Source organism: Sorghum bicolor, chromosome 6, assembly GCF_000003195.3.
Source record: "Sorghum bicolor cultivar BTx623 chromosome 6, Sorghum_bicolor_NCBIv3, whole genome shotgun sequence".
In the NCBI taxonomy this organism is placed as follows: Eukaryota; Viridiplantae; Streptophyta; class Magnoliopsida; order Poales; family Poaceae; genus Sorghum; species Sorghum bicolor.
Genome location: NC_012875.2, coordinates 12,518,998 through 12,544,356, shown reverse-complemented (window position 1 = coordinate 12,544,356; position 25,359 = coordinate 12,518,998). Strand labels below are relative to the sequence as shown.

Genomic DNA, 25,359 nt, shown 5'->3' with positions numbered 1-25,359 from the left:
AAAACCTTTAACCGGGTAAAAGCTACAACGGTATCCGTGCGCTTGCGGATTTATCTGTGTGCGTATAAATACCATAGTACACTCTAGTGCTGTAACACCCTAGGTGTTAAGCATGCACTTAGCCTTACCAAAGCAATGCATAAGCATTCTCATCAAGCATAACATCATGAGTGTTGACGGTCCTTAAGTATCAAATTTAATTATCAAATAAACAAAGAAAAGGATCCAAATGAAAACAAGATCCAGACTTAGGGTTTTATCTGACAGAATTCCACGAGTTTTGGTGTTTGTCTATTTCTGCAGGGGGTTATCAGGAAATATGGAAGAAAGGCCCACATGTCGGGATTACGTAAAGATATTAACGTGCTGCGCAATTATCTTACATCTAGAAGACTCCAGAAGCCACGAGACCGAAGCGGAGGCGAAACGGGGCCAGAGACAGGGCGCCCGCCCTGTCCTACTGGGCGCCCGCCCCCTCCAGGAGTCCAATCAGGACTCTGCTTTGCGGGAGATCTCCACCGACCTAAAGGATGAATCTAAACCATACAATCTATGTCGGTTTAATCCAAGGGCCCATATTCACTTGGAGGGACTATAAAACCAGACCCCCTGGCCCCTGGAGGAGAGAGCCTCTCAACCCTAATTCATTGTTCCATCAAGGGAGAAGAAGCCTCTGATCAAGATTAGAGCCACCACATCAATTAGATATCTAGATTAGCATAGCTACATAGGATTAGAACTAGAAGGAGTCAATCTTCGATTGGTTTTCGGATCTGTCAAGAGGATTCTTGGTAATTCTCTAATTGTGCTTCTAATTGCTTTCTAATTATCTTTGTTCTTCAATATTATGAATATGACTTTGTTCTACTTCAATATATTGCTTATGACTTTGCTCTACTTGCTTATATTCAAGATTATATTGTTCTTAGTTTATCATAGTTATGTACTTGGCTTAGTTAGATTCGATCTATATACATGCTTAGGATCGTATAGCGTTTATCCATCGGATCCATGGGTAAATGATAGATATTGTGTAGGCGTGGTGCTTATACCGTATTTATCTGCGATTGTACCGAATATGCCAGATCGTGGGGTGGTTCGTGATAGTGACAGCTTCATTGATTCTTATATAGTCCCCCTCTCGTGTATTGGGCTGGCAGAGCAACATTATTACAGGGGAGTGATTGCTATGTTTCTCATATTCCTTGCTAATATCACTATGCATGGGCGTAGTCTTGTCTCGCAATGATTGCTAAGTATGCTTGCACTAATTATGATATGCTAGACTATATAGTTGAGAATAACTTAGGGAATATTCTTGTAGTTCGTTCTAATACCATGCTAATGACTTTCTAGAGTATCTAATTGAGGTGCTTATCATATTTATTATGTGGCTAGATCAGATTAGTTATCCTTGTCACTATTATTATTTCATATATCTTTTATGTGACACTTATCCCTGTATGAAGAGTTAGACATAATGTTCTCAATTGTACATGCAATGATAGATGCTCAATCTCATATCCTATTCTGTAATCAATAGTGATGATTGCTAATCCCTTCCCAGTGGTAAAAATATAAATAACGATACCTGGAATACTTCCCAGTTAAAATGCTGCATCGGTATTAATCTGTGCGCTTGCAGATCCCATTCATTATTTATTTAGAAGAGCAATTGCATATTTCAATACCGCGTCTCTTATATCATGCTGGGGATGACAACTTGGCTTAAGTGGTGTGAGGGATAGGTTTGGCATTTTTGGCACCGTTGCTAGATTTAGAACTTAGTCTACTTTTGGTAATGATGTTAAGAATACCCAACAAGCATTTTTGGCGCCGTTGCCGGGGAAGGTTGATTACTAATCAGGAATGGAATAAAAGATTTTGGGTTATCATTCGCATCACTAATATGATTGAGCTTATCTATTCTCTCATACAGTTTTACCCCGATATTTTTCTTTTTTATCTTATGTAGGGGAATGTATGAATAGAAGACATCTTCCAGGAAATTTTGTTGACAACCCCGAAGCATTATTCAAGAAGACGAGAGCCAAGCTCAAGACGAGATCATCAACACTTCACGAAGAAGCTTCATCCAATCAAGAAGATCACCGGAACTTGTCTTCAGAGTTCGAAGCCATGGCGAACAAATCAATCCGCGAGTTCTCAGCTCCCACTACGGACAACATCCGCACTGGACCTACTGCAGAGATCGACGGCAACTTTGAGCTCAAGCCTGGACTTATCAACATGGTGCAATCCAACCAGTTCTATGGGAAGGCACACGAAGATGCTAGTGCTCATTTACAACACTTCCTGGAGATTTGCAACACATTCACCATAGCAGGAGTTCCCAAAGACGCTATACTACTTCGCCTCTTCCCATTCTCACTGTTAGGAAGAGCGAAGCAGTGGATTTACGCTACAAAGGAGAAGAATACTACGTGGGCACTCTGCTCAACAAACTTCCTGGCAAAATTCTTTCCCATGGGCAAGACCAATGCTCTCCGTGGGAAGATTATAAGTTTTCAGCAACAAACTGATGAATCTGTTCCAGAAGCATGGGAGCGCTTTCAAGACTACATCCTAGAATGTCCCCATCATGGAATGGAGAGTTGGCTATTGATGCAGACGTTCTATCATGGGCTCGGCAACAGTGCCCGAGAGACCATGGATGCTGCAGCTGGAGGAGCATTCTTATCACTTACTATACCACAAGCCACAGCTCTTGTGGAGAATATGGCGTCCAACCAAAGCTGGAATGAAGAGAGGACCCAGACACGCAAGAGAGGTGGAGGTATGCATCAGCTGAAGGAGGTAGACATGCTGTCTGCAAAGCTAGACCTGCTCATGAAGAAGCTCGATGATAGAGCTGGAGACAAGAAAGAAGTTATGCACATCTACGACTCTCACATGACTTGTGAGGAGTGTGGAGACACTGGACACTCAGGCAACCACTGCCCTGAGATGCTTGAGGATGTGAACTTCATCAACAACAACAACAACTACTACAACCGTCCTCAACAAAATCAAGGTTGGAATCAACAGAGGCCTAACTACTCAGGTAATTATCAAGGTAACAATTCTTACAACAACAATGCTAATAATTTTCCACCTTTGAGAGAGTTAGTGTCTAATCAAGGAAAGCTAATGGATAATCTATCTAAGAAATTGGCATCTAATGATAAAATGCTAGAAAATATAAATAATAGAATGGATAATTTTTCTACTGCCATGAAGAATCAAATTAGCTTTAATAAAATGATTGAATCCCAGTTAAATCAAATAGCTGCTGCTGTTCCTACTACTAACCCCGGTATACCATCACAACCGGAAGGATTAGAATCTGCAAATCTTGTAGACATGTTTGATGCAGGTAATTGGAGTAACCCCGTCACTGGATTTTCTACTGACCGTCTGCCGGTCAAGAGAGGCGATCCAGGACGCCCCGTCATCCCGATCTCCATCGGCATGGTGGACTTCCCAGAAGCACTCTGCGACTTTGGCTCTAGTGTCAACATTATACCCAGGGTACTCTATGAAAAATTCTTTACATATCCTTTATTAGAAACAACCATGTGTTTGAAGTTTGCAGATCAGACGATAACTTTCCCAAAAGGAATAGCGAGGAACCTTTGTGTTTGAGTTGGTACCTTATATGCCCCAGCATACTTCGTAGTAGTAGAGACCGGAAATGATGAGAGAGCACCTATCATCCTAGGGAGGCCATTTTTGAACACCACGGGAGCTATCCTCTACGCCAGTGCTGCCAAGATCAGTTTCTACGTCAAAGGGAAGAAGGAGACATTTTTCTTCAAGAACAAGACTACACAAATTCCAGATCAATCCAGACGTAAATCAAGGAAGAGGACCAACAGGAGGAACAGGAACAAGCAAGTGTGGACCGAGTCAGCTAGGATGGTCACTGCAATTCATGGAGGCCAAGGTCATCAACTTAAGTCACCGTTTTTGACCAAGAAGGACGACCCAGGAATGCCAAGCATTTACTGCTCCATAAATGGATACAACTTCTACAAGACAATTTGCGACACCGGATCGGGCGTCAACATAATGGCCGCAGTCACCTATCGGCTCTTGTTCGGGACCATGCCACTAAGACCAACATACATTCAGCTCCAGATGGCGGATTAGACATTTCGAGAAGTTCAAGGAATAGTATCTGATGTCCCAGTCAAAATAGACGATCACTTTTTTTACACAGACTTTCAAGTTGTTGACATGGGAGAAGACGAGTATGATCCACCCATCATCCTTGGAAGACCGTTCCTCAGCACCGTTAAAGCAATTATCTACATTGGAACCGGAGAAGTCCATATGCACTTCCCCTCAGAGAAGGTACGCCGTTATTTTACTGACCCTAACTATATCATTGAAGAATCTAAGCAGGTAAGAAAGAGATGCAACCGCAACCAGAGGAGGCAGATCATCAAGGACGGATGAGCAGACTATGAAGGAGAAGTTGTAAGGTCAGAAGACGTAGAGTTTAAACAGAATTATCCAGAGGAGATTGAAGCACTGAGTCAGGTATGGAAAATGAAAATAACTATACAAGAAGAGGAGGCGCTGCCGGAAGTACCAACTTCGCCACCCAACGAACCTCAGGACGATTAAGAAAATGGAGAGTCCCGTTCGGAGGACTTAAAAACACCGAACGCCCTGCCAAGAGGTAAACTTGGTAGTTATCCTTTCCCTTTCAATTATTTCAAATAGTTTACTTAGTTAATTATGTTCCTACTGTCCTAAAAAGAAAATAAAAATGTGAAAAAAAACTGTAAGCCCCATGTGAGTAGACGAGTGGCATAAAACCCACAAGTACATTCACTGTGGTGGCATAAAAATAAAATAAATATTTTTCTGCTTTATAAAATAAAAATATAAAAACAGGAGTAATATTTATTAAGGAGTCTCAATATGATAAAGGCTAGATATTTATGCTAACACTTAATCAGTTCCACAAGCTATGTTGTCTATTTGAGCTCCACAGAAATTAAGAATCAAGAAGACTAGCAGACGGAGGACATTCTAATCGCTGTCAGAATGCTGCTGACTTTCAAATACACCTCTGCCACCTGCTAGAAATTACGTCAAAATTCAGGTTGGGGGAGAGCACCCTCATCTATCTCGATAAGTATTTCTATCTATCTTTATACTTATATTATTTTAGAATATAAATACACATAAACTATGGAAAACCAAATAAAGTGTTTATGCTTATATATGTCTTTTGCTTAGTGTGTTTAATAAATAAATAAAGTGGCTATGCTAATCTGTATCTAAATAAAACTTAAGCATGGATATGATAAATAGTTGCTCTGCCTAATTTGCAAATTTTAAGTTCTCTTTCAAGTTTAGATATAACTGTTATAATTTAAAGCTTGCTCTAGACCTAAACTTGTGGGATGAAAATTTGATCTGAAGTCTAAGTTGTTAACGGATACGATATGGGAAGGTTGAGCTGCTGTTTATCTGTTCCTAGAGATGCTAGAATTCTGGAGAATTTTATCTTTAAAAATATTTAAAATGTTGCATGATGAGTTCCTGTATGATGAGAGTTTAAATTCCTACCACAGCCATATATACATGCTTGCTAGACTTTGAGCCACACGTTTACTATTTACTGCTTATGAGCATTGAGTGTGGTCAAGCTGTGTAGACCCTTAGGAGCTTGTCATGTGGTTAAATCAAGATTTCACTTGCACGTTCGCTCATATATGCTACTTCTACTCCGGAAGTACCATCCACATATATCCATCCATTTCCATCTCCAGAATCACCCAAAAATATTCTACTCCTAATCCGGGAGAGAATAACCAAAAATATTTCTGTTTTCCCCTTGTGAAATAAATGCTCAAGTTATCTTGTTACTACCACTTGCTATATTATCTCAAGAGATGAATGCTCTGAAAAAAAAGAGAAAAAAAAGAAGATACGAGGAAATAAAAAGGAGCAAGTGCTCGGAACCTCGAAAGAAAAAAAAGAGTGAGACGAGAGGTAAAAATGGACAAGTGTTCGACAGTAGAATTAGGGGTACAACATACCCACCTGAGAGAAAAGAAAAAGAAGAGCATCTCATTCTCCTCATAAAATTTCAAAAGCAAGAAAGGTATGTATCCCCTCAAAGAGCAAAGTAGAATTAGACTTCCACCACCATTGTTTTCACCATTGTTATCACCATCATCACCATACACCATTCATTCGCCACACATACACATCTTGATTTGGCTTATTGATTTGTTTCTTTGGATCCATGGTTTGACTATGCAATAAATGTCTTATAAGTATGTATACTTTATCTCCCACCTATGAGCTCCAGATATAAAAGCCTTATTAGAGTAGGGTGAGAGAGAGGGCAATGTCACTATGCCTCATACCACAAATACTACATATCTTGAGAGAAGGCATATACCATCACTGCCTTGGTAAGGATCCAAAAATACCACAAAAGAGAGATCGGAGAGAGTCATACAAGGAATTTCTGAGTTTTATTTGAAAATCTGCAAAAAACCCCAGAGCTATAGCTGATCAAGAATAAGAGACATGGCACTTGGCTAGACTGTTCTATCTTTCAACCACTCAAGACAGAAGTGACAGTTACAAGTCCCATGGTGAAGGTAAAGTAAGTAAGTTTTAAGTCTTGACAGTTTACTCTAACTCAGAGATGAGATCTTATTTAAAAGCATGTGTACCGTCAAATTTTTAAAGAAATTGCAACTACTTATGATCCATAGCTGAGTCTATCCTTGCTCAGGGACGAGCAAGAGGTAAGCTTGGGGGAGTTTGTTGACGGTCCTTAAGTATCAAATTTAATTATCAAATAAACAAAGAAAAGGATCCAAATGAAAACAAGATCCAGACTTAGGGTTTTATCTGACAGAATTCCACGAGTTTTGGTGTTTGTCTATTTCTGCAGGGGGTTATCAGGAAATATGGAAGAAAGGCCCACATGTCGGGATTACGTAAAGATATTAACGTGTTGCGCAATTATCTTACATCTAGAAGACTCCAGAAGCCACGAGACCGAAGCGGAGGCGAAACGGGGCCAGAGACAGGGCGCCCGCCCTGTCCTACTGGGCGCCCGCCCCCTCCAGGAGTCCAATCAGGACTCTGCTTTGCGGGAGATCTCCACCGACCTAAAGGATGAATCTAAACCATACAATCTATGTCGGTTTAATCCAAGGGCCCATATTCACTTGGAGGGACTATAAAACCAGACCCCCTGGCCCCTGGAGGAGAGAGCCTCTCAACCCTAATTCATTGTTCCATCAAGGGAGAAGAAGCCTCTGATCAAGATTAGAGCCACCACATCAATTAGATATCTAGATTAGCATAGCTACATAGGATTAGAACTAGAAGGAGTCAATCTTCGATTGGTTTCCGGATCTGTCAAGAGGATTCTTGGTAATTCTCTAATTGTGCTTCTAATTGCTTTCTAATTATCTTTGTTCTTCAATATTATGAATATGACTTTGTTCTACTTCAATATATTGCTTATGACTTTGCTCTACTTGCTTATATTCAAGATTATATTGTTCTTAGTTTATCATAGTTATGTACTTGGCTTAGTTAGATTCGATCTATATACATGCTTAGGATCGTATAGCATTTATCCATCGGATCCATGGGTAAATGATAGATATTGTGTAGGCGTGGTGCTTATACCGTATTTATCTGCGATTGTACCCAATATGCCAGATCGTGGGGTGGTTCGTGATAGTGACAGCTTCATTGATTCTTATATAGTCCCCCTCTCGTGTATTGGGCTGGCAGAGCAACATTATTACAGGGGAGTGATTGCTATGTTTCTCATATTCCTTGCTAATATCACTATGCATGGGCATAGTCTTGTCTCGCAATGATTGCTAAGTATGCTTGCACTAATTATGATATGCTAGACTATATAGTTGAGAATAACTTAGGGAATATTCTTGTAGTTTGTTCTAATACCATGCTAATGACTTTCTAGAGTATCTAATTGAGGTGCTTATCATATTTATTATGTGGCTTGATCAGATTAGTTATCCTTGTCACTATTATTATTTCATATATCTTTTATGTGACACTTATCCCTATATGAAGAGCTAGACATAATGTTCTCAATTATACATGCAATGATAGATGCTCAATCTCATATCCTATTCTGTAATCAATAGTGATGATTGCTAATCCCTTCCCAGTGGTAAAAATATAAATAACGATACCTGGAATACTTCCCGGTTAAAATGCTGCATCGGTATTAATCTGTGCGCTTGCAGATCCCATTCATTATTTATTTAGAAGAGCAATTGCATATTTCAATACCGCGTCTCTTATATCATGCTGGGGATGACAACTTGGCTTAAGTGGTGTGAGGGATAGGTTTGGCATTTTTGGCACCGTTGCTAGATTTAGAACTTAGTCTACTTTTGGTAATGATGTTAAGAATACCCAACAATGAGCATGTCATTCATCCCAAAATATGATTTTATGTGTTTTATTCCATGTGCTTTAAATATGTTAAAAATATGATGCTTGCTTCTAAAATTGTGAAATATTCAAACTAGGTTGATTTATGTGTAAGAAGGTTTAAAAATATTTTGGTGCAATTTTTTGGAGCAATAGAATTTGAGAAATGGAATTTACACAAAATCCCCAAAATGAATTTATTTGAAAACCTAGAACTAGTTTTAATTGGTAATTCAAATTCTACTTGGAATTTGGCCTTGCTTATTAAAACAAAGTTGTAGGGTTTTTGTTTTGGAACAACTTTGCTTTAGGGAGAAAGAGGTGAAAATGATTTTAAATTGGTCCAAATGAATTTAGAAAAGAATTTGAGAAAAGAAATTCCAAAAAAAATGGAGAAGGGGCAGGCGCTGCTGGGCCAACCCCGCCTCCCTTTCGGCCCAGACAGTGGCCCGGCCTGCCTCTCCCTCCCCCTCTCTCCCGCGCGCGGACGCTCGCCTCGTCCCAGCCAGCGTCGGCCACGTGGCGGCCGTACACCGGCGAGGAGCGCGCCGCGGCTGACCGGCTTCACCTGGTCGGGACGCCGGCCCGGGCTCCCAGGCCACTCCATTCGCTTTGTCGCCCGCGCCTCTCTCCCTCCTCCCTCCACTCGCGAGCGCAACCGCAGCCGTAGGAGCTCCGCCGCAGCGCCATCGCCGGAGCAGCTCCGCTGCTCACCGCCGGCCACTCCAGTGCCCCAATCTCGACGCCGAAACCACCAGCGCACTCGCCGTCGTCGCGGTAAGCTCCTACGAACGCTCTACCGAGGTGAGCGCCCGTCGAATGCCATGAATCGCTCGTCGGAGTTGCTCCGACCTCGCCGGAGAGCTCCGCCGCGTCGAACCTCGCTCATTTCTTCCCCGTTTCGCTTGCTTCTTGGCGCGTTAGATCCGTAGTGCGACGGGGAAGCTCGGAGGAGCCCTTGCGCATGTTCTACCGCTCCGGAGCAGCCTGGCCACGGCGAGCAGCGCCGCCGTGCCGCCATGCATGCTCATCGGAGGTGCTCCGGCCATCCTTCGGCCAACCCGAGAGTACCGCTGGGTGCGCCTCGCTGCGGGGAGCACGATGGTGCTCACCCCGTGGCCGGGAACCTCACCACCGGCGAGATCTGCTCGTCGGAGGTGCTCTCCCTCTCGGTCTCGCTGTCCAGTGGGGTCAGAGGCCCACTGTCAGTCGCAGGGGGACCGCGTTGGTTGTAGATCTGGGTGTCTTTAGCGTTTTTGATCCCGTTTTCGAATTGATTTTCAGAAAAGGTTTTCCAGAATTCGATTTAAAACTTGTAAAATCCATATCTTGAGTTCTACAGCTCCAAATTTGATGAAATAAATTTTGGTGTGCTCTATATTTTCAGATATACAGTTTGATGTAATTGCATGTCATGTTTGAACATTTTTCTGGACAGAAATAATTAATCCATGCTTTTGCTAAACTTAGAAAATTCATAGTAATTAGAATATGGCTCAGAAAAATGTGAAACTTGATTTGTTGGCTCTGCATGTATGTTAACTCACTGGGAAAATATTGCTACACATTATTTGGTGTATAAATGAATTTATAGTGATTTAAATGCTTGCATGGTAGTGGTTTATGATTTTAAATAAAGATTTGGATCATGCAATCAGTCTGGAAATTTTTGTGGATGTTCCCTATGATATTAGACAAATTGTAAAAATATGAAATCTGCTGTTTGACACTTATACCACAGTAGAGTAATTGTACTTGCCTTTATGTAATAATCTTGTGATTTTTGTAGCTCAAAATAAGTATCCAAAAATTATGAAAAATTTATAGTAGACTTTATGCTTGACTGGAAGTCTCCTGTAATTTTTGTGGAAATGATAGATGAACAGAACTGCATGCAATTTTGATGGGCCTAGAAATGAATAAAGAAAATTATGAATTGTTATATATGGGTTAAATAGAATAAAAAGGGGTTTGGTGTATTTTTGAAGCATCATGTGGGTTGCTGGTTACACTTGAAAACAATTGGTAGAAGAGAATGTAATATATGTTTAATTCAATTGTCTGTTCTTGGATGATGTTGACTACCTTGTAATGAGCATGACCAAATGAATCACCTATGCATCATGTCATGATCATTTGGTACCTTCTCATACAAGCATCCACTCGGGCATCTCGCACTCCACTCATGAGCACACATGAATCATACAGGCTCGCAGGAGAACGAGGTGGGACCCGAGGGGCCAGAGGAGATTCAGGAGCAGGAACCTCCGGAAGCACCGGAATCCGGAGAGAAGCTACAGGAGTGTCCGGATCACCAGCCCAGCACGTTTGAGAAAGGCAAGCCCCGGAGCATTCTAAGTCTCCCTATTCTCGCTAACTTACATGATATACTATGCTTGTTCTACTATACTGCATTTATGTGATAGGAATTGCTTGATAACGTTGATGCATATGTACTCCTTGTTATCCCTACTCGTTTATCTACCTTGTCCTATGTAGATAGGCGCGGAGTCTATGCTTAGCTTGCTTAGTCCGATAGAAGTCGGGTGATTCCCTATCACCTGCGAGATATAGGTGGATACCTGCCTGATTAAGCAGTGGTTGCTTTGGGGAAAAGAATAACCAAGTGCGGAATGGAATTGGAGACCGGGCAGGGTCTTATGGTGGGTTGACCATAGTGCCCCTGCCTGTGTCGATTAAGGACCGATCGTTGACAGCCCTCTTGTCATGTTGAACGCATGTCCCACATTTAGCTGGAAGGATAAGTCGTTCCGACCGCGAAGCCTGAGCACTATCCGGGCCGGGAATCGGCCCAATGTACGCGCTGTATTGGTGATGGTTGAGGAGAACGATGAGGGCGCGGCGCGCAACCTTGGTATACCTTGGATACCTTGGTCGCCGGAACGGTCCTCGGGTACGGGCGGTGCCTGTCGAACCCGCGAATTGGTCGTGGATAGTGCAATACGGTGATCTGTAGCTCACTTGATCATTGAGTGTGGTTTGTGTGGGGAATAAACTCGCCAGCTGGTTAGAAATCGATTCGAATCGCCATCGCTCCTGGATAGTGAGCACTTGACATGAGCTTCGTCCTCGTAGTAAGGACTATGGAACACTTGGGTTATAATGATAAATGGTTTTAAGAATGCTATGATGAGGTACTATCATATCACTATACTTGCTTGTAATAGTGCAGGTGCAAACCTAGATAATAGGTAATGATACTTTCAACTTGAGCAAATTACAAGAAGAAAGATTTATGTAGGTTATGGTAATAAAATCCTGCGGTTATGCAAAATGGTTGTCAGCTACCCCACTATATAGCCTTCATGATCCTTGAAGAGTCTTTATTTTAAGTTTATGACGGGTAAGTCTAGCCGAGTACATTCTCGTACTCAGGGTTCTACTCCCATGTTGTTTTGCAGCTGGTCAAATGTACTATGGTTATTGCATCCTCTGTCTGTACCCAGCCATGGGTGATGACTAGACCAAGGGCGATGGTCACTCCATCTTCTCTTCTGCTTTTGTGGGAATGACCGAACTATGGCACTGTATCAGACTAAGTGTGTGTTGTATTTTCGAACTATGAAGCTTCCGCTACTTGAAGAACTTGATTTGTAATAATTTCAAGAACTCCGATGTATTTTATGAATGTTGTAATCTGGATGTATTTGTGGATGGCGACCGCTAAACTTATTACGATCTTGGCTGTCTGTACGATATGTGGTTTGAAATCCTTCGAGATTTCACGGACTACCGGGATTATATGGGCTTAAGCTCGATGGTTTGACTATGCAAATGGTCACTGTTAGGCTTAATCTCTTATAATTTGGTCGGTTCTGTTACAGCTGGCATCGGAGCAAGGTTTAGCGAGTTACTGTTCATAAGTACATTCTAAACTAAATCTAAACCGGTTTAATAAAAGATTTTATTAATTAATAATGATCAAGGTGTTAAACTAAGTTTTGGAAAACTATCTAGTGTGCCATGGTCATATCCTTTATGCCCAGTTAAGGACTCTAAGGTGGGTAGTTAAGTACTGACTTGGGGGTTAATGCATCATATTTCTATTTCGTCGCTCATACGGCGTGCAATGGTATGAGTACCATTCATTTGAGTGGTAATGTATGGATCCATTTTTTCTCTACGCCACGGTAAGTGGGAGCTGTGAGAGCATGATCGGATACATTGCCGGTCTAGGAGAGTGTTGTTAGGTGCTGTGTCATGCACACATGTTTTGGTGTGTTTTGGGAACAGTACCACATGTTGGGAATTCTATCCTGAGAGGCGATGCTGTCATTAGGGCGATGATGTGGGTAGTGACACGTCATATGCATGGACGGGTGTCTGTGTATGTGGGGTGTATAGTTTTAAAATTCTTGTTCTACATGAGCATACTGTGGGTGGGCTGAAATGAGTTTTCTGCAGGTACGCTAACCACGTTCTCGCTTAGAGCGCTAGCAGTTACGTTATGAGAGAACGCTGTGTGCCACCGCATATATCGCTTAGTGCTAACTTCTGTTCCTTAAGTATGTGAGATCGTAAGTTCGTGCATGCATCATATTCATTTCATATCATTGCTCACTTTCCCCCTTAATTTAATCTGTCCCAATTCTAAATAAAATAATTAAAGATAATCCTCGCTCTTACCCAAGGTATTCCATTTGCAGCAGATGGCGCGCACTAGGCTCATCGCTCGCAAGTCCACTGGTGGGCGGGCTCCTCGCCATCCGTTGGCAGCTAGGAGCTCGCGACATAAGAGTAAGTTCCTAGAGGAGTTTGGGATGCCCACTTTGCTTTGGAGAGTGCTCAGCTCGATGGGGCATCCTGAAGGAAGGGAGCCTCGCTACTATTGGGATAAGGAGCCGCTTGGTGACGAGACCCTAGTGGGGATCGAGGCAGTTGTTCCTACCAGTGGAGGTGACCCCGCCTGGGGCGGCTGGGTGTACGAGTACCGAGGTGCCATGCCTTTCCACGGTGCCAGCAGGGCAGCTTTCGCAGTTCTGAGGGACCTCATGGAAAGGTTTCCACAGGAGCTGGCCCATGCCTTCGCTGGAGTGTTTCCCCGGGGTGACCCCTACACTTCGGTGTGGGATCAGTCCGAGGTGAACGCTCTAGAGAGGAGTGCGGATGAGGACCAGTACAGTGACAGCGCAGCTATGAGTGTTATGTACGCTTTGATGAAGACCTATGGAGGCCTGGAGCGTTGTTTGGGTCGCTTGTCCGGGTCTCTTCTCACCGTCCAGGATGAGAAGCGCCAGTTGCAGCATGAGTTTGACTTTGAGGTTGAGAGGCTACAGGCGGAGTTGGCCCGCGTGACCCGAGAGAGAGACCAGGCAGTCCAGCAGAACAGTGAGTTGAGCCAGGACCTGCTTGCAGTGCGAGAGCAGAGAGATAGGGTGACTACTGCTCACAGGAACTGCGAGCACATGCTAGTCCATGTGCTTGGTCAGAGGAATGAAGCCTGGCACGAGGAGGACACTCTGAGGGCCCGACAGCTGGAGCTAGAGCAGCAGCTAGCTAATGCTGAGGAGTACAATGAGAACTTGCATGAGGAGATCCACCAGCTGCATAACCAGCTCCACCCTCACCACCTGCCTGGAGCAGCTGAGCTAGACTCTGAGGACGAGATGGATGAGGATCCCGAGATAGGAGCAGCTGCTAGTGGAGATGAGGACGAGGATGGCTCCGGCATGGACAGTGACCATAGCGAGTAGATGTTAGGGCTCTAGAGCTAGTCCTTCTTCTTTTGTGTTGTATGTTGCATGGCATGTCTTGTACTTTTGGATCTGGGCTATGTAAGACTTATGATATGACGCTGAAAGTCCAGTGTATGTATGCTGGCAAATTTGGATGTACGCGAACCTTGTTGCTTGAATGTTAAGTAATCTGTTAGTGATGTTGTGCGTAGATGATGAATTGTTGTGCCTCTGTTTATTGTGCGAATTTATTCCCTCAGTAAATTCAGTACGGCATGATTCTACACATTTCTACCGTTGATGGCAACTCCTAATGATTGCTTATCATTGACGTATGCAGATGGTGCAAACACGTGGCGGGGGTAACAGCAACCCGGGTCTTGGAGCAGGTACGTCCGGAGGTGGGGCTCAACGGGATGAGGACAGAGCACCAACACCACCACCACCGCCTCCTCCGTATACTGCGGATGTGTTTTTCACGCAGTTTCTGGGGAGCCAACGCAAAATGGAACAAATGCAGCGCAACATGGAAGAGGCTCTGCGTAACATAGCTGACAACACCCGTCGTGGGGATAACCAGGGCGGCCGTGAAGTCAATCAGTACAGCTCTTTCAAGGACTTCATGGATACCAAGCCATCAGTCTTCAAGGAGGCTTTGGAACCACTTGAAGCTGATGAGTGGATTAACACTATGGAGCAAAAGTTTCGTCTTCTTCGGATGACAGAAGAACTCAAGGCTGAGTATGCGGCACATCAGTTGCAAGGACCCGCTGGAATTTGGTGGTCCCATCATCGTACTACCTACCCAGAGGGGACCCCAATCACCTGGAACCGTTTCACCACCGCTTTCCGGGGAAATTACATTCCTCCGGGTGTGGTTGAAATGAAGGTTGGGTAATTCATGAGGCTGTCCCAGGGGACGAAATCTGTGAAGGAGTATCTACACGCTTTCAACAATCTCGCTCGCTACGCCCCTGAGTTTGTGAACACGGAGGCCAAGAAGATTGCTAGTTTCTAGAGAGGATTGAATCCAAAGATGCTAAAGACCATGGGTACAGGAGCCAGGGCTACCTTCAATGCCTATATCAGTGACTGCCTGACCCAGGAGAACAATAACAACAACTACAGTGCATCCAAGTCACGTAAGAGGGCTTTTGAAGCCGGATCATCCTAGCCTAGGGCACCAGTGGCGGGGCGACAGCAGTATCGTCCTCCTGCACCAGGTGCTAGGTTCCGACCGCTGCAGAGAAGGAACACCGGGCATCCAACGCAGGAGAAGCCGTACAAGGTGGCGATAGCTCCTGCCAAGCCAAAGGCAATTCAAGCTGCGGCACTGTTGACGGTCCTTAATACACACATTTAACCATCAACTAATTATAGAAAAGGATCCAAATGCAACCAACACCTAGACTTAGGGTTTTATCTGATAGAATTTCACAAGTTTTGGTGTTTGTCTATTTCTGCAGGGAGTTATCAGGAAATACGGAAGAAAGGCCCACACGTCGGGTTTACATAGAGATATTAACGTGCCGCACAATTTTCTATCATCTAGAAGACTCCAGAAGCCACGGGACCGAACGGGAGACTTAACGGAGCCGGGCACTGGGCGCCCGCCCTCCCCCGTGGACCAATCAGGGTGAAGTTCGGGGATCATGCTCCACCGACCTAATACTTCAAGGAAAACCACACGATCAATGTCGGTTTGATCCGACGGCCCAGATTCACTTGAAGGGACTATAAAACCAGACCCCCCTGACCCCTGGAGATCATACCTCTTCTACAGAATCAAAGTTAGGGTTTCAATTCTTCATCCAAGTAGAGAGGATTCCTCTAGTTCTTCTAGTTCTACCTCTAGTTCATCTAGATCTAGTTCTAGTTCATCTAGTTCTAGTTCTAGTTCCTCTAGTTCTAGTTCTAGTTAGTTCTAGTTGTAATCTAGAAAATAGGGAGAGAGAAGAGGAGAGCGGAGGAGGAGGAGCCGGATCTGTCGGATCTTCCTCAACATTGTACTTTTGCAGCAACTGGTTCGTTCATCGTTCTCCAGGTTCTTCAATTCATAATTCCTGAGTTCTTTAATTACTTTTATTTACATTCAAATTATTTATTGGATTCCCGCTTGCATCAAGTGCTCTAGTCTTTATAACGCTAGAGTAGTAATTAATAGATTAGACGTGGTGTTTAGTCTTGCAACTACCTGGAATTGCACCCAAACCTGCGGATTGTTGTGGTAGCCTTAGGGTAGTGACAGCCCTAACGGTCGACGTATTCCACCTCGTTCGGATCGGTGTTTGTAGGACCGTAGTCAGACCTTCCTAGCCCCCTTCTCATCTCTTTCTGTGGTTAGTGCTCTGATGTCCCGATATAGATAATCTTGAAGTAATTCTTGATTCTTAGATCAACTAGAGAACTCTCAGGAAACTTCCTCTCTTCCCACCAAACATAATTATATAGTTATCCTTGGGCGATCTTGGATCTTAATTAGTACACTCACGTTCCCTGTGGAAAATCGATACTCTGGAATACTCCCGGGTGAAATCTACATCGGTATCCGTGCGCTTGCGGTTTTTCTGTTTGCGTTTAAAATACCCAACAAGCTTTCTGGCGCCGTTGCCGGGGAACGGTAGCTGTGCTAGTTTCGAACCAAGTCGTCCGTGTATCCTTTTTCTTTTCCTTTTTACCACACTCACCTTATCACTTTCACCATACCACATGGATTTCACTCTAAGCATTAATGAGCATGGAATTTATTTAATAGCCACTTCATTTGCTCCATGCTCATATGCAACATCTTCACAATCCATTGGTCTCTCCAACATCACCACATTCGAGATCTCCAACCCCCTCATCCTTTCTATTTATAAAAACTTTAAAAGGGCGGTTGTCGATGCATATGTCTATAATAAATTTTGCAGATCTCGTTGAGTTGATCTTGATATAGGTCAGCGTTGGAGGGGAAACCACTTCACTGACATAAATTGATGGTTTCCCAAGGACAAGCTTAGTGTCCTAAAACAAGCACTGATCAGATTGTAACATGAGCTTTTAATTATTTGCAACATTACCTTGTGTATTAAGCATATAAGGATAATTGTAAAAAAAATTCCTTCGGGTATTCTTGTCACTAACCTTTCTAGGATTGGAGCAAGAAGATCGGATGAATGACAAGCATAAGGTATGTACAACCAATCATCATACAACATTGAATTAAATTCATCCAAACTTGAATTTTGCAAAATTCAAGCTTGGGGGAGTACTTTACATAAAAACATCCTTTGTCATGTTGCTATGTTGGTTGTCCCTACCTTTGAGACATGCTCAATTTATTAAATACTAATCACACTACTTCATCTCCACTTGAGTAGATCTCTATAGATGCTCTCATGCTACCTTTATTTGCTTTAGTATATATCTAGGTTTGGAGTAGTTTCATTTATCTCTTAATTAAGCATGGTGCTTAGTTTAGGAATGATGATCTTACTTCCAAAGGATTTTAAATTAAGCATGATGCTTAGGTTAAAATTCCCTCCTAAATCAAATTAGACATGGTGTCTAGGTTGATCTTTGAGCCGATAGTATGCTATAGTAGATATTGGATATTTTGTTGGACTAACCCCTGCAGGAACTTTGGCTCTAGCGTCAACATTATGCTCAGGGTACTCTATGAAAAATTCTTTACACATCCTTTCCTAGAAACAACCATATGTTTGCAGCTTGCAGATCAGACACTAAGTTTCCCAAAGGGAATATTGAAGAACTTCTGCATCCGAGTTGGTACCTTGTACGCCCCAGCAGACTTCGTGGTGATAGAGACTGGTACTAATGAGATGGCACCCATCATCCTACCACTACAAGAATCCTAGGCTTCTGTGACGATTACCAAATGACAGAGCACCTGTTTGTCATAAGCAGAGTTTGTTTATGACGACTGTTCTCAGGATGACAACTGTTTATGACCAAACTATGTCTTTGTCATAATATCTGTCTGTCTGAGATTTGTGACCATGGATTGTGACAATAGTTAATTGTCATAAAATATAAATCGGTTATAATTGTTTTTAAAATGTCTTGTAGTCCTAGGTGGAGTCTTCCATCCACATCATCTCCTAGTCTCATGTAGAATTGAAGTGGAAAACATAAATAAAAAAAGAATTGGAAGAAAAGGCATATCCTAGTCTCATGTAGGATCGAAGGAAATTCCAAAAAAAAGGATCGGAGGAAATAAAAATAAAAAACATTAAATTATGGCCAAAGGATAGATCAAAACCACGGCCTCCAATGTTCCCAAACCGTGTGAACTCACAGCTTCAGAGATTAGGTTATTTTTAGTTGCATATATATGAATTAAAGATGAAATTCCTTAAAAAAAAAAGAGACGAGCTGGCTTTGAACCCGCAACCTGTAGGTTAAAACTCGACTGGTCTAACCAGTCAAGACGAATGACAGGTTATGCATTGGATTGTGCTCGAACAGTTTTTAACTATCTCACTCGGGGTGTACGCAAAAAATATCCAAACTTTTGCATCTCAGTCACGCCCGCATCCGCCCAGACGCCAGACCACGAACGCATCAGGCAGGTCCGCCGCGCCGCCGCCGCCTACCGCAGATCCACGCCGCCGGCAGCTGCCCCAGCCAAAGCCACAGGCTGCCGCTGTCTCCGGCTAGTCCATGCCCCTCACGAAAGCAGCCGGTCGGCGCTGTCGTCTCTAGCTGGTCCGTGCCCCTCGCAAAAGCAGCCGGCCGCCGCCGTCTCAGGTGGTCCACGCATCCGCCAAAGCCGCCGGCCACCGCTGGTCCACGCATCTCGCAAAGCCACGGCCCCTACTGTCTACACATCGGTTGCCGCTGTCTCCAACCCGGCATTGCTGTCTCCTGTGGTTGACTGCTTCGTGCCGTTGGAACAGCAAGAAAAAGGTAGATATGACCCTTGTTTTTGTTTTATCAAATTGAATTGATGTGGTGCTGTGTAGTTCATTTTATATATATGAAGTTCATGATATTGAGTGCATGGATTTGTAGTGAATCATGGTCAGTGATAAAAAGCTATAAAGAATAGCAGTATGTTATGGTGAATGGTCAGTTGTTTATTCCTTTGTATTGTCTTATTTCAGTGTTTTGCATATGGACAGAAGTTGGGTGAATTCTAGGCCATTTAGCAAGGCACATCTAGATGGGGTCACTGAATTCATGAACTTCGTATCTGATAAATTGGGTGACAATCAGGAAATATTATGTCCATGTCGTAAGTGTTTGAATCGGATACATAGACATAAAGGAGATGTGGAGGATCACTTACTAATTCATGGAATGACTAATACATACACTAGGTGGATACATCATGGAGAAGCATTGGAGGTCAGATTAAATGAGAATTCTGAAACTAGGGATATTAGCTGCAGCATTGAAACAGGGGATGATGGCTGCCATTTTGAAACAGAGATGAATGAGCCAGAGGATGATCTAGATGATGATAGAATCCATGATATAGTTCAAGAGCTGTACACAGCTGAAGACCGTGGACCACAAACAAAGTCCAAGTTTGCAACCCTATTAGAAGAGATGAAACAGGAACTGCACCCTGATTGTCCCTATTCCAGATTTTCTTTTGTGGTGAAGTTGCTACACATCAAGTCATTTTACCGATTCAGCAATGTTGGGTTCAGTGCTTTTTTGAAGTTCTTAAGTTTAGCATTTCCAAAGTGTCCTATCCCTGCATCTTATGCTGAAGCAAAGAAAGTTATTCGTGCATTAGGACTTGGATATGATTCAATACATGTTTGCCCAAATAACTGTGTTTTGTTCAGAAAGGAGTTGGCTAAAAAGGATAATTGCCCAGTATGCTGTGCTTCAAGATGGAAGGATGAAGATACAAGAAAGAAGATTCCAAACAAGGTTTTGAGGCATTTTCCTGTGGTTCCAAGGTTGCAGAGGATGTTTACATCCAAAAAAATTTCAGAGCAGGCACAATGGCACAAGTTGAAGAGAAAACCAGTGGACAATGAGCTTAAACATCCAACTGATGGCGAGGCATGGAAGGATTTTGATAGGAAATATGGTTGGTTTGCAAAAGATGCTAGGAATGTTCGACTTGGCCTCGCTACTGATGGGTTCAATCCATTTGGGAAGATGAGCGCCAACTATAGCATGTGGCCAGTATTTCTTATCCCTTATAATTTTCCTCCATGGGAATGTATGGAGCAATCCAACTTCATGATGGGCCTACTCATTCCTGGTCCAACATGCCCAGGAAAGGATATGGATCTGTTCTTGCAGCCACTGATTGAAGAATTGTTAGATCTTTGGAAAGGTGTCCCTACCTATGATGCTCTGACTAGGAAATCATTTGATCTTCATGCTGCAGTTATATGGTGCATTCATGACTATCCAGCATTGAGCACACTTTCAGGCAGAATCGCTAGAGGTTACTATGCCTGTGTTCGTTGTGACAAAAACAATGAGATGCACTTGGCTAAGGGCTGCGAGACAAGTGTCCACCACGAGTGAACCTGATTTGTCCGCAAACCAGAATCAGGGCGACACCAGCAATACTGAACAAGGCAAGTGGCTACCAACTACTATTTTTTTCTTGTCAATGTGTGGTATGCTGCATTTGTATAGAGTGCAAAGTTTATTACAACATACACTTACATTTCAAAATGTATTCTGTAGCCAATCTCACTGCAAGTGTAGAAGTGCAAACTGCTATAGAATTGAACAATACTGAACAAGGCAAGTGACTTTGGTTGCTGTTTTTTTATTGTAAACATGTGCGGTATGCTGCATTCATGTTAAGTGCAAAGATCATTTTTCTAACATGTTTCAAAATGTATTTTGTTAGGCAACCTCACTTTAAGTACAGAAGTGGAGTCAATGGGATTGAACACTACTGAACAAGGCAAGTAACTTGGACTGTTGTTTCCATTGTCCATATATGTGGTATGCTTCATCCTTATCCAGTGCAGGATCTAATTTTTCTTGACACATGTAAATGTTTTATGTTAGGAACCTGTACTGGTACTATACAAGTGCGGCCAAGGGGGGAGACCATGGGCAAAGAGATTGATTCCATAAGTCATGGTTTAGGGTGTCCGATACCAATCATTATCAAGAAAGGGAAAAGAAGGCCAGAGGCTCCTATGCAAGCTGCAAAGCTGGCCTCAGAGAGTGGGACCATAATGAGAAAGAATATAAAAATATATCCAAATTGGACAAAGTACTACAAGAACAATGGTGAGCAGCTTGAGAACTTAAAGGGCAAACTCAAGGTAATAAGACTCTGTTCAACTAATTGAATCCATGTTAAGTAACTAATGAAAAATTTGTTTGTGCTGCAAGCATCATAAATAAAACTAGATGCCCAAGGTGGAACTAGGTGCACGCTGCTTATTCTGTATGTGCTGCCAGCTGCTTATTCTGTATGTGCTGCCAGCTGCTTATTCTGTATGTGCTGCTAGCATTATGTGGTTGATAATTAGCATGCATTGGCACTAAAAATGGAAAACTCTAACTAACATCTGTAGTGAAATATAAGTAAACCTACATGCAGTTTGGACTTGTTATCCGTCTTGGTATGTGCTGGTCACTATGCCCATATATCATCTATGCATGTTGTTCATAAATGATGCTCATTCTATTCAAATGCATGTTTTGGCTAAGCCTCATTTGTTTACCATGTGCTCCTGATGTGCGCTAATTAATCTTGCTGCTTACATTAGCCATATGTACTGAACATTGCATATAATTTTTGTAGTTACTTCCTAATTTCTACTTTTGTCAAAGCTTAATGGTATGATATTCAATGAATAGATAAAATTCGACATTAACACCGACAGCAGCCCTGTAAAAGCTGCATGTGAAGACATCCTAAAGGGTGGAGTACGCCAAATGAGGTATAGGCTAAAGAAAAAGTACTTTGATGGCGTACCAGCTAATCAAGTGAGGACTACATCGCCATTGAAGCATATGAGTGATGAAGAATGGAGACAATTGGTAGACATGTGGTCAAGTCCAGAGCACAAGGTAATGCTTGTTTCAATTTGTCTGAGCCTATTACTTAGATATGAGGTCGCTTTTGAATCTGTTTGTAGAAAATGGAACATGCCAGCTACATCTGATAATAATTCATGTAAACTTCCTAAGTTTTTTAACCACATAGCTTCCTATGATACATCAACATAAATTTGATTTTTTTATGCGTAGTCCAGATTATAGCTTTATTTGCATTCCTGATGTAATAGTGGTCTATGAAACAAATCAAAATGAGGTTGGGTGGAAATAATAGATGCATAGTTCTATTGCTTATGCTATGTAATTGTGTCATGTGCAGGATAAATGTGCCAAAAACCAACTGAATCGTGAGAAAGTTAAGTATCAACAGCGTACCGGATCTCGGTCCTACATTGCACAAGCCTATGTCGTGGTAAGAAATAATTATAATGTCATATAGTTGGATGTGCCAAATACTCTTGTTCAGAAATTTGTATCAGTTTGGTTTGATTACTCTACTTATTTGGGGTGACATCAACTAAGTTTATACATAGCAACCAGTGTCAATGTTTAATACAAAGAATTAATGTCAACTGGATTTCTTGTGCTGGAGAACATGTTTTTTGTGTTAATGTGTGTACTTTAACATAACCATTACTCATGCCATCATGTTTCTCTCAACATTGTAGTAGCAAGAAAAATACAAAGACAGTGAGCCCACTGCAATTAATCTATTTGAGGAATTCCACTGCAGCAAAACCAAAGGTTTTAGTGAACCAGTGAAGAAAGCTATAGTAAGTACTGGATTCTTACCTCTTCTTTCCTTTTATTAAGTACCTTGTGCAGAGCCTTTATTTATATTGTAATGCATAATTGAAACCTTTCTTTGATTGCTAGGATGATATGCATGCCCAGGAAGCCCTCACTTCACCACCAGTGGAAGATGGACAGCAAGCTAAGACTTCTATTGAAGCTATTTCCAAAGTACTGCCAAAGTCAAATACATTTCTGCGCAATGTTGGAATTCAGCAGCCTGCTGCCAAGACACCAAATGTGGTGAAAGACCTCCAAACTGAACTGGATGCAAAGAAGCTAGAATCTGCACGACTTCAGCAGGAGCTTGAAAGATTGAAGGCACAGGCACAGGAATCTGATGCAAAAGTGGACAAACAAGCTGAGGAGATTGCGAGCCTGAGGAAGATGGCAGCAGAAAATCAGAGCCTCCTTCGCCAAATGATAGCATTTGGGCAGAGTCAGATTGCTCCTCCCTAAGCTAGCTGATCCTCAGGTACACAACTTGTCTCTTGTGCGTTTGCATCCAAATCAAGACTGTTGTGCTGTTTCTTTGGTTGCTGAACTCATGGTGTATGTGTATGGTTGAACAGGAATTTGGTGGCTTAACATGGATTTTGAAGGCTGGTAATTTTAGTGTAGTTGTTGAACTTGGAGGCTGTGATCCCTTTTGTGCTGCTGCTGAATGTGTGCCATAGTGGATTTTGGTGCATGCTGGTACTTCAGCGCATGATATTTTGGTTGCTGGAATCTGCTGCTGGCTGCTTCTGTGTGGCGGCTACTTTGTGTAGCAGTTGAACTTGAAGATGGCTGGTTGACTCTTGTTAGGTGCCTATTAGTTCTGTGTAGTGGTTGGAAGGTGGATGGAAGCCTGGAATGTGGCTGGAATGTCTTTTGGATATGTAATATGTATTCTGGAGTTGATATTGTATGACTGAATTGATTATTACATTATGGCTGGAAAGTATTTTGTTGCATGGGTAACATGCTTTATAACTGAGCAATTGCTTGTGGTTTATAATATGTGATTATTTCTTTAATTGGGTAGATCCAAAATATGGGCCTAGATTTCTTGTGCTGGAGTTTGGGCTGACCCAAAACTGATGTTGGGCTGCAAACGAAAAAATATTAATTTGTAGTTGGGCCAAAAAAAAAAACAATTGTGCTGATTGTAATTGAAAAAAGAAAAGAGCCCATATACTATATGGGCTGAAAGTGAATTGCCATTTGTCATGTCACATGTGCCATGTCATCATACATGTGGCGTTATCTGGTTGAATTAGTTATGACGAGTTTAGTCTCGTCATAGCATCAATGATAGGAGAACTATCGTCACTGTATCAATGACGACGTCCTCTGATGGTCACAGAAGCCCTCTGGTGACCCACCTTCTGTGACAACAGTCAGTTCGTCACTGCGGACAGACAATGACAGGAAACAGGCCCTGATCGTCATATTTAGACTGTCACAGAAGCCCAGGATTCTTGTAGTGTACGGAGGCCATTCCTGAACACCTGAGGAGATGTCATCTACGCTAGTGCTGCCAAGATCAGTTTCTACATCAAGGGGAGGAAGGAGATGTTTTCCTTCAAGAACAAGACTACACAAATCTCAGAGCAATCCCGACATGAACCAAGGAAGAGGACCAATAGGAGGAACAAGAACAAGCAAATGTGTACCGAGTCAGCTAAGATGGTCACTACAGCTCAAGGAGGTCAAGATCGTCAACTCAAGTCACCTTTCTTGATCAAGAAGGACGACCCTGGTGTCCCAAGCATCGAGTTCACAATCAACGGATATTCTTTTCAGAAGATGCTTTGCGACACCGGGTCAGGTGTCAACATAATGGCTGCCAGTCACCTATCAGCTCCTATTCGGAACCATGCCCCTAAAACCGACATACATTCAGCTCCAGATGATTTTAAGGTTATTGACATGGGAGAAGACAAGTACGATCCACCCATCATCCTTGGAAGACCGTTCCTCAGCACTGTTAAAGCAATCATCTACATTGGAACCGGAGAAGTCCACATGCACTTCCCCTCTGAGAAGGTACGCTGCTATTTTACTGACCCTAACTATATAGTTGAAGACTCTAAGCAGGTCAGGACAAGAAGAAGACGACGCAACCGTAACCAGAGGACGAAAATCATAAAGGACAGATGGGCAGGCTATGAAGGAGAAGTGGTAATGTCTGAAGACATACAACTTGAACAGAACTGTCCTGAGGAGACCGTAGCACCGAGTCAGGTGTGGAGAAAGAAGACAGTTATACATGAAGAGCAGGCTCCACCGGAACCACCGACTACGCTATCCAGCGAATTCCAGGATGATTGAGAAAACGGAGAGTCCCGTTCGGAGGACGTAAAAACACCGAACGCCTTGCCAAGAGGTAAACTTGGTAGTTATCTTTTTCCTTTCAATT

The 25,359-nt window shown here is 42.7% G+C and overlaps 1 protein-coding gene across 4 annotated transcripts; it reads left to right on the top strand.

Moving 5' to 3' along the window:
• LOC110436587 lies at nt 18,425-23,957 on the top strand. 4 transcript variants are annotated; one of them, XR_002454389.1, is made up of 10 exons: nt 18,425-19,070; nt 19,484-20,713; nt 20,826-20,885; nt 20,995-21,051; nt 21,159-21,421; nt 21,963-22,175; nt 22,483-22,575; nt 22,832-22,936; nt 23,040-23,430; nt 23,528-23,957. XR_002454389.1 is itself a non-coding variant. In XM_021463946.1 (10 exons), the coding sequence occupies exons 2-9, from the start codon at nt 20,584-20,586 to the stop codon at nt 23,412-23,414; spliced, it is 1,293 nt and encodes a 430-aa protein (XP_021319621.1). In that variant the 5' UTR covers nt 18,488-19,070; nt 19,484-20,583; the 3' UTR covers nt 23,415-23,430; nt 23,528-23,957. The 4 variants fall into 4 exon arrangements, 3 of the variants coding, with proteins under 3 accessions (XP_021319622.1, XP_021319621.1, XP_021319620.1); XM_021463946.1 differs by having other exon boundaries at nt 18,488-19,070; nt 22,835-22,936; XM_021463945.1 differs by having other exon boundaries at nt 18,488-19,070; nt 19,268-20,713; nt 22,835-22,936.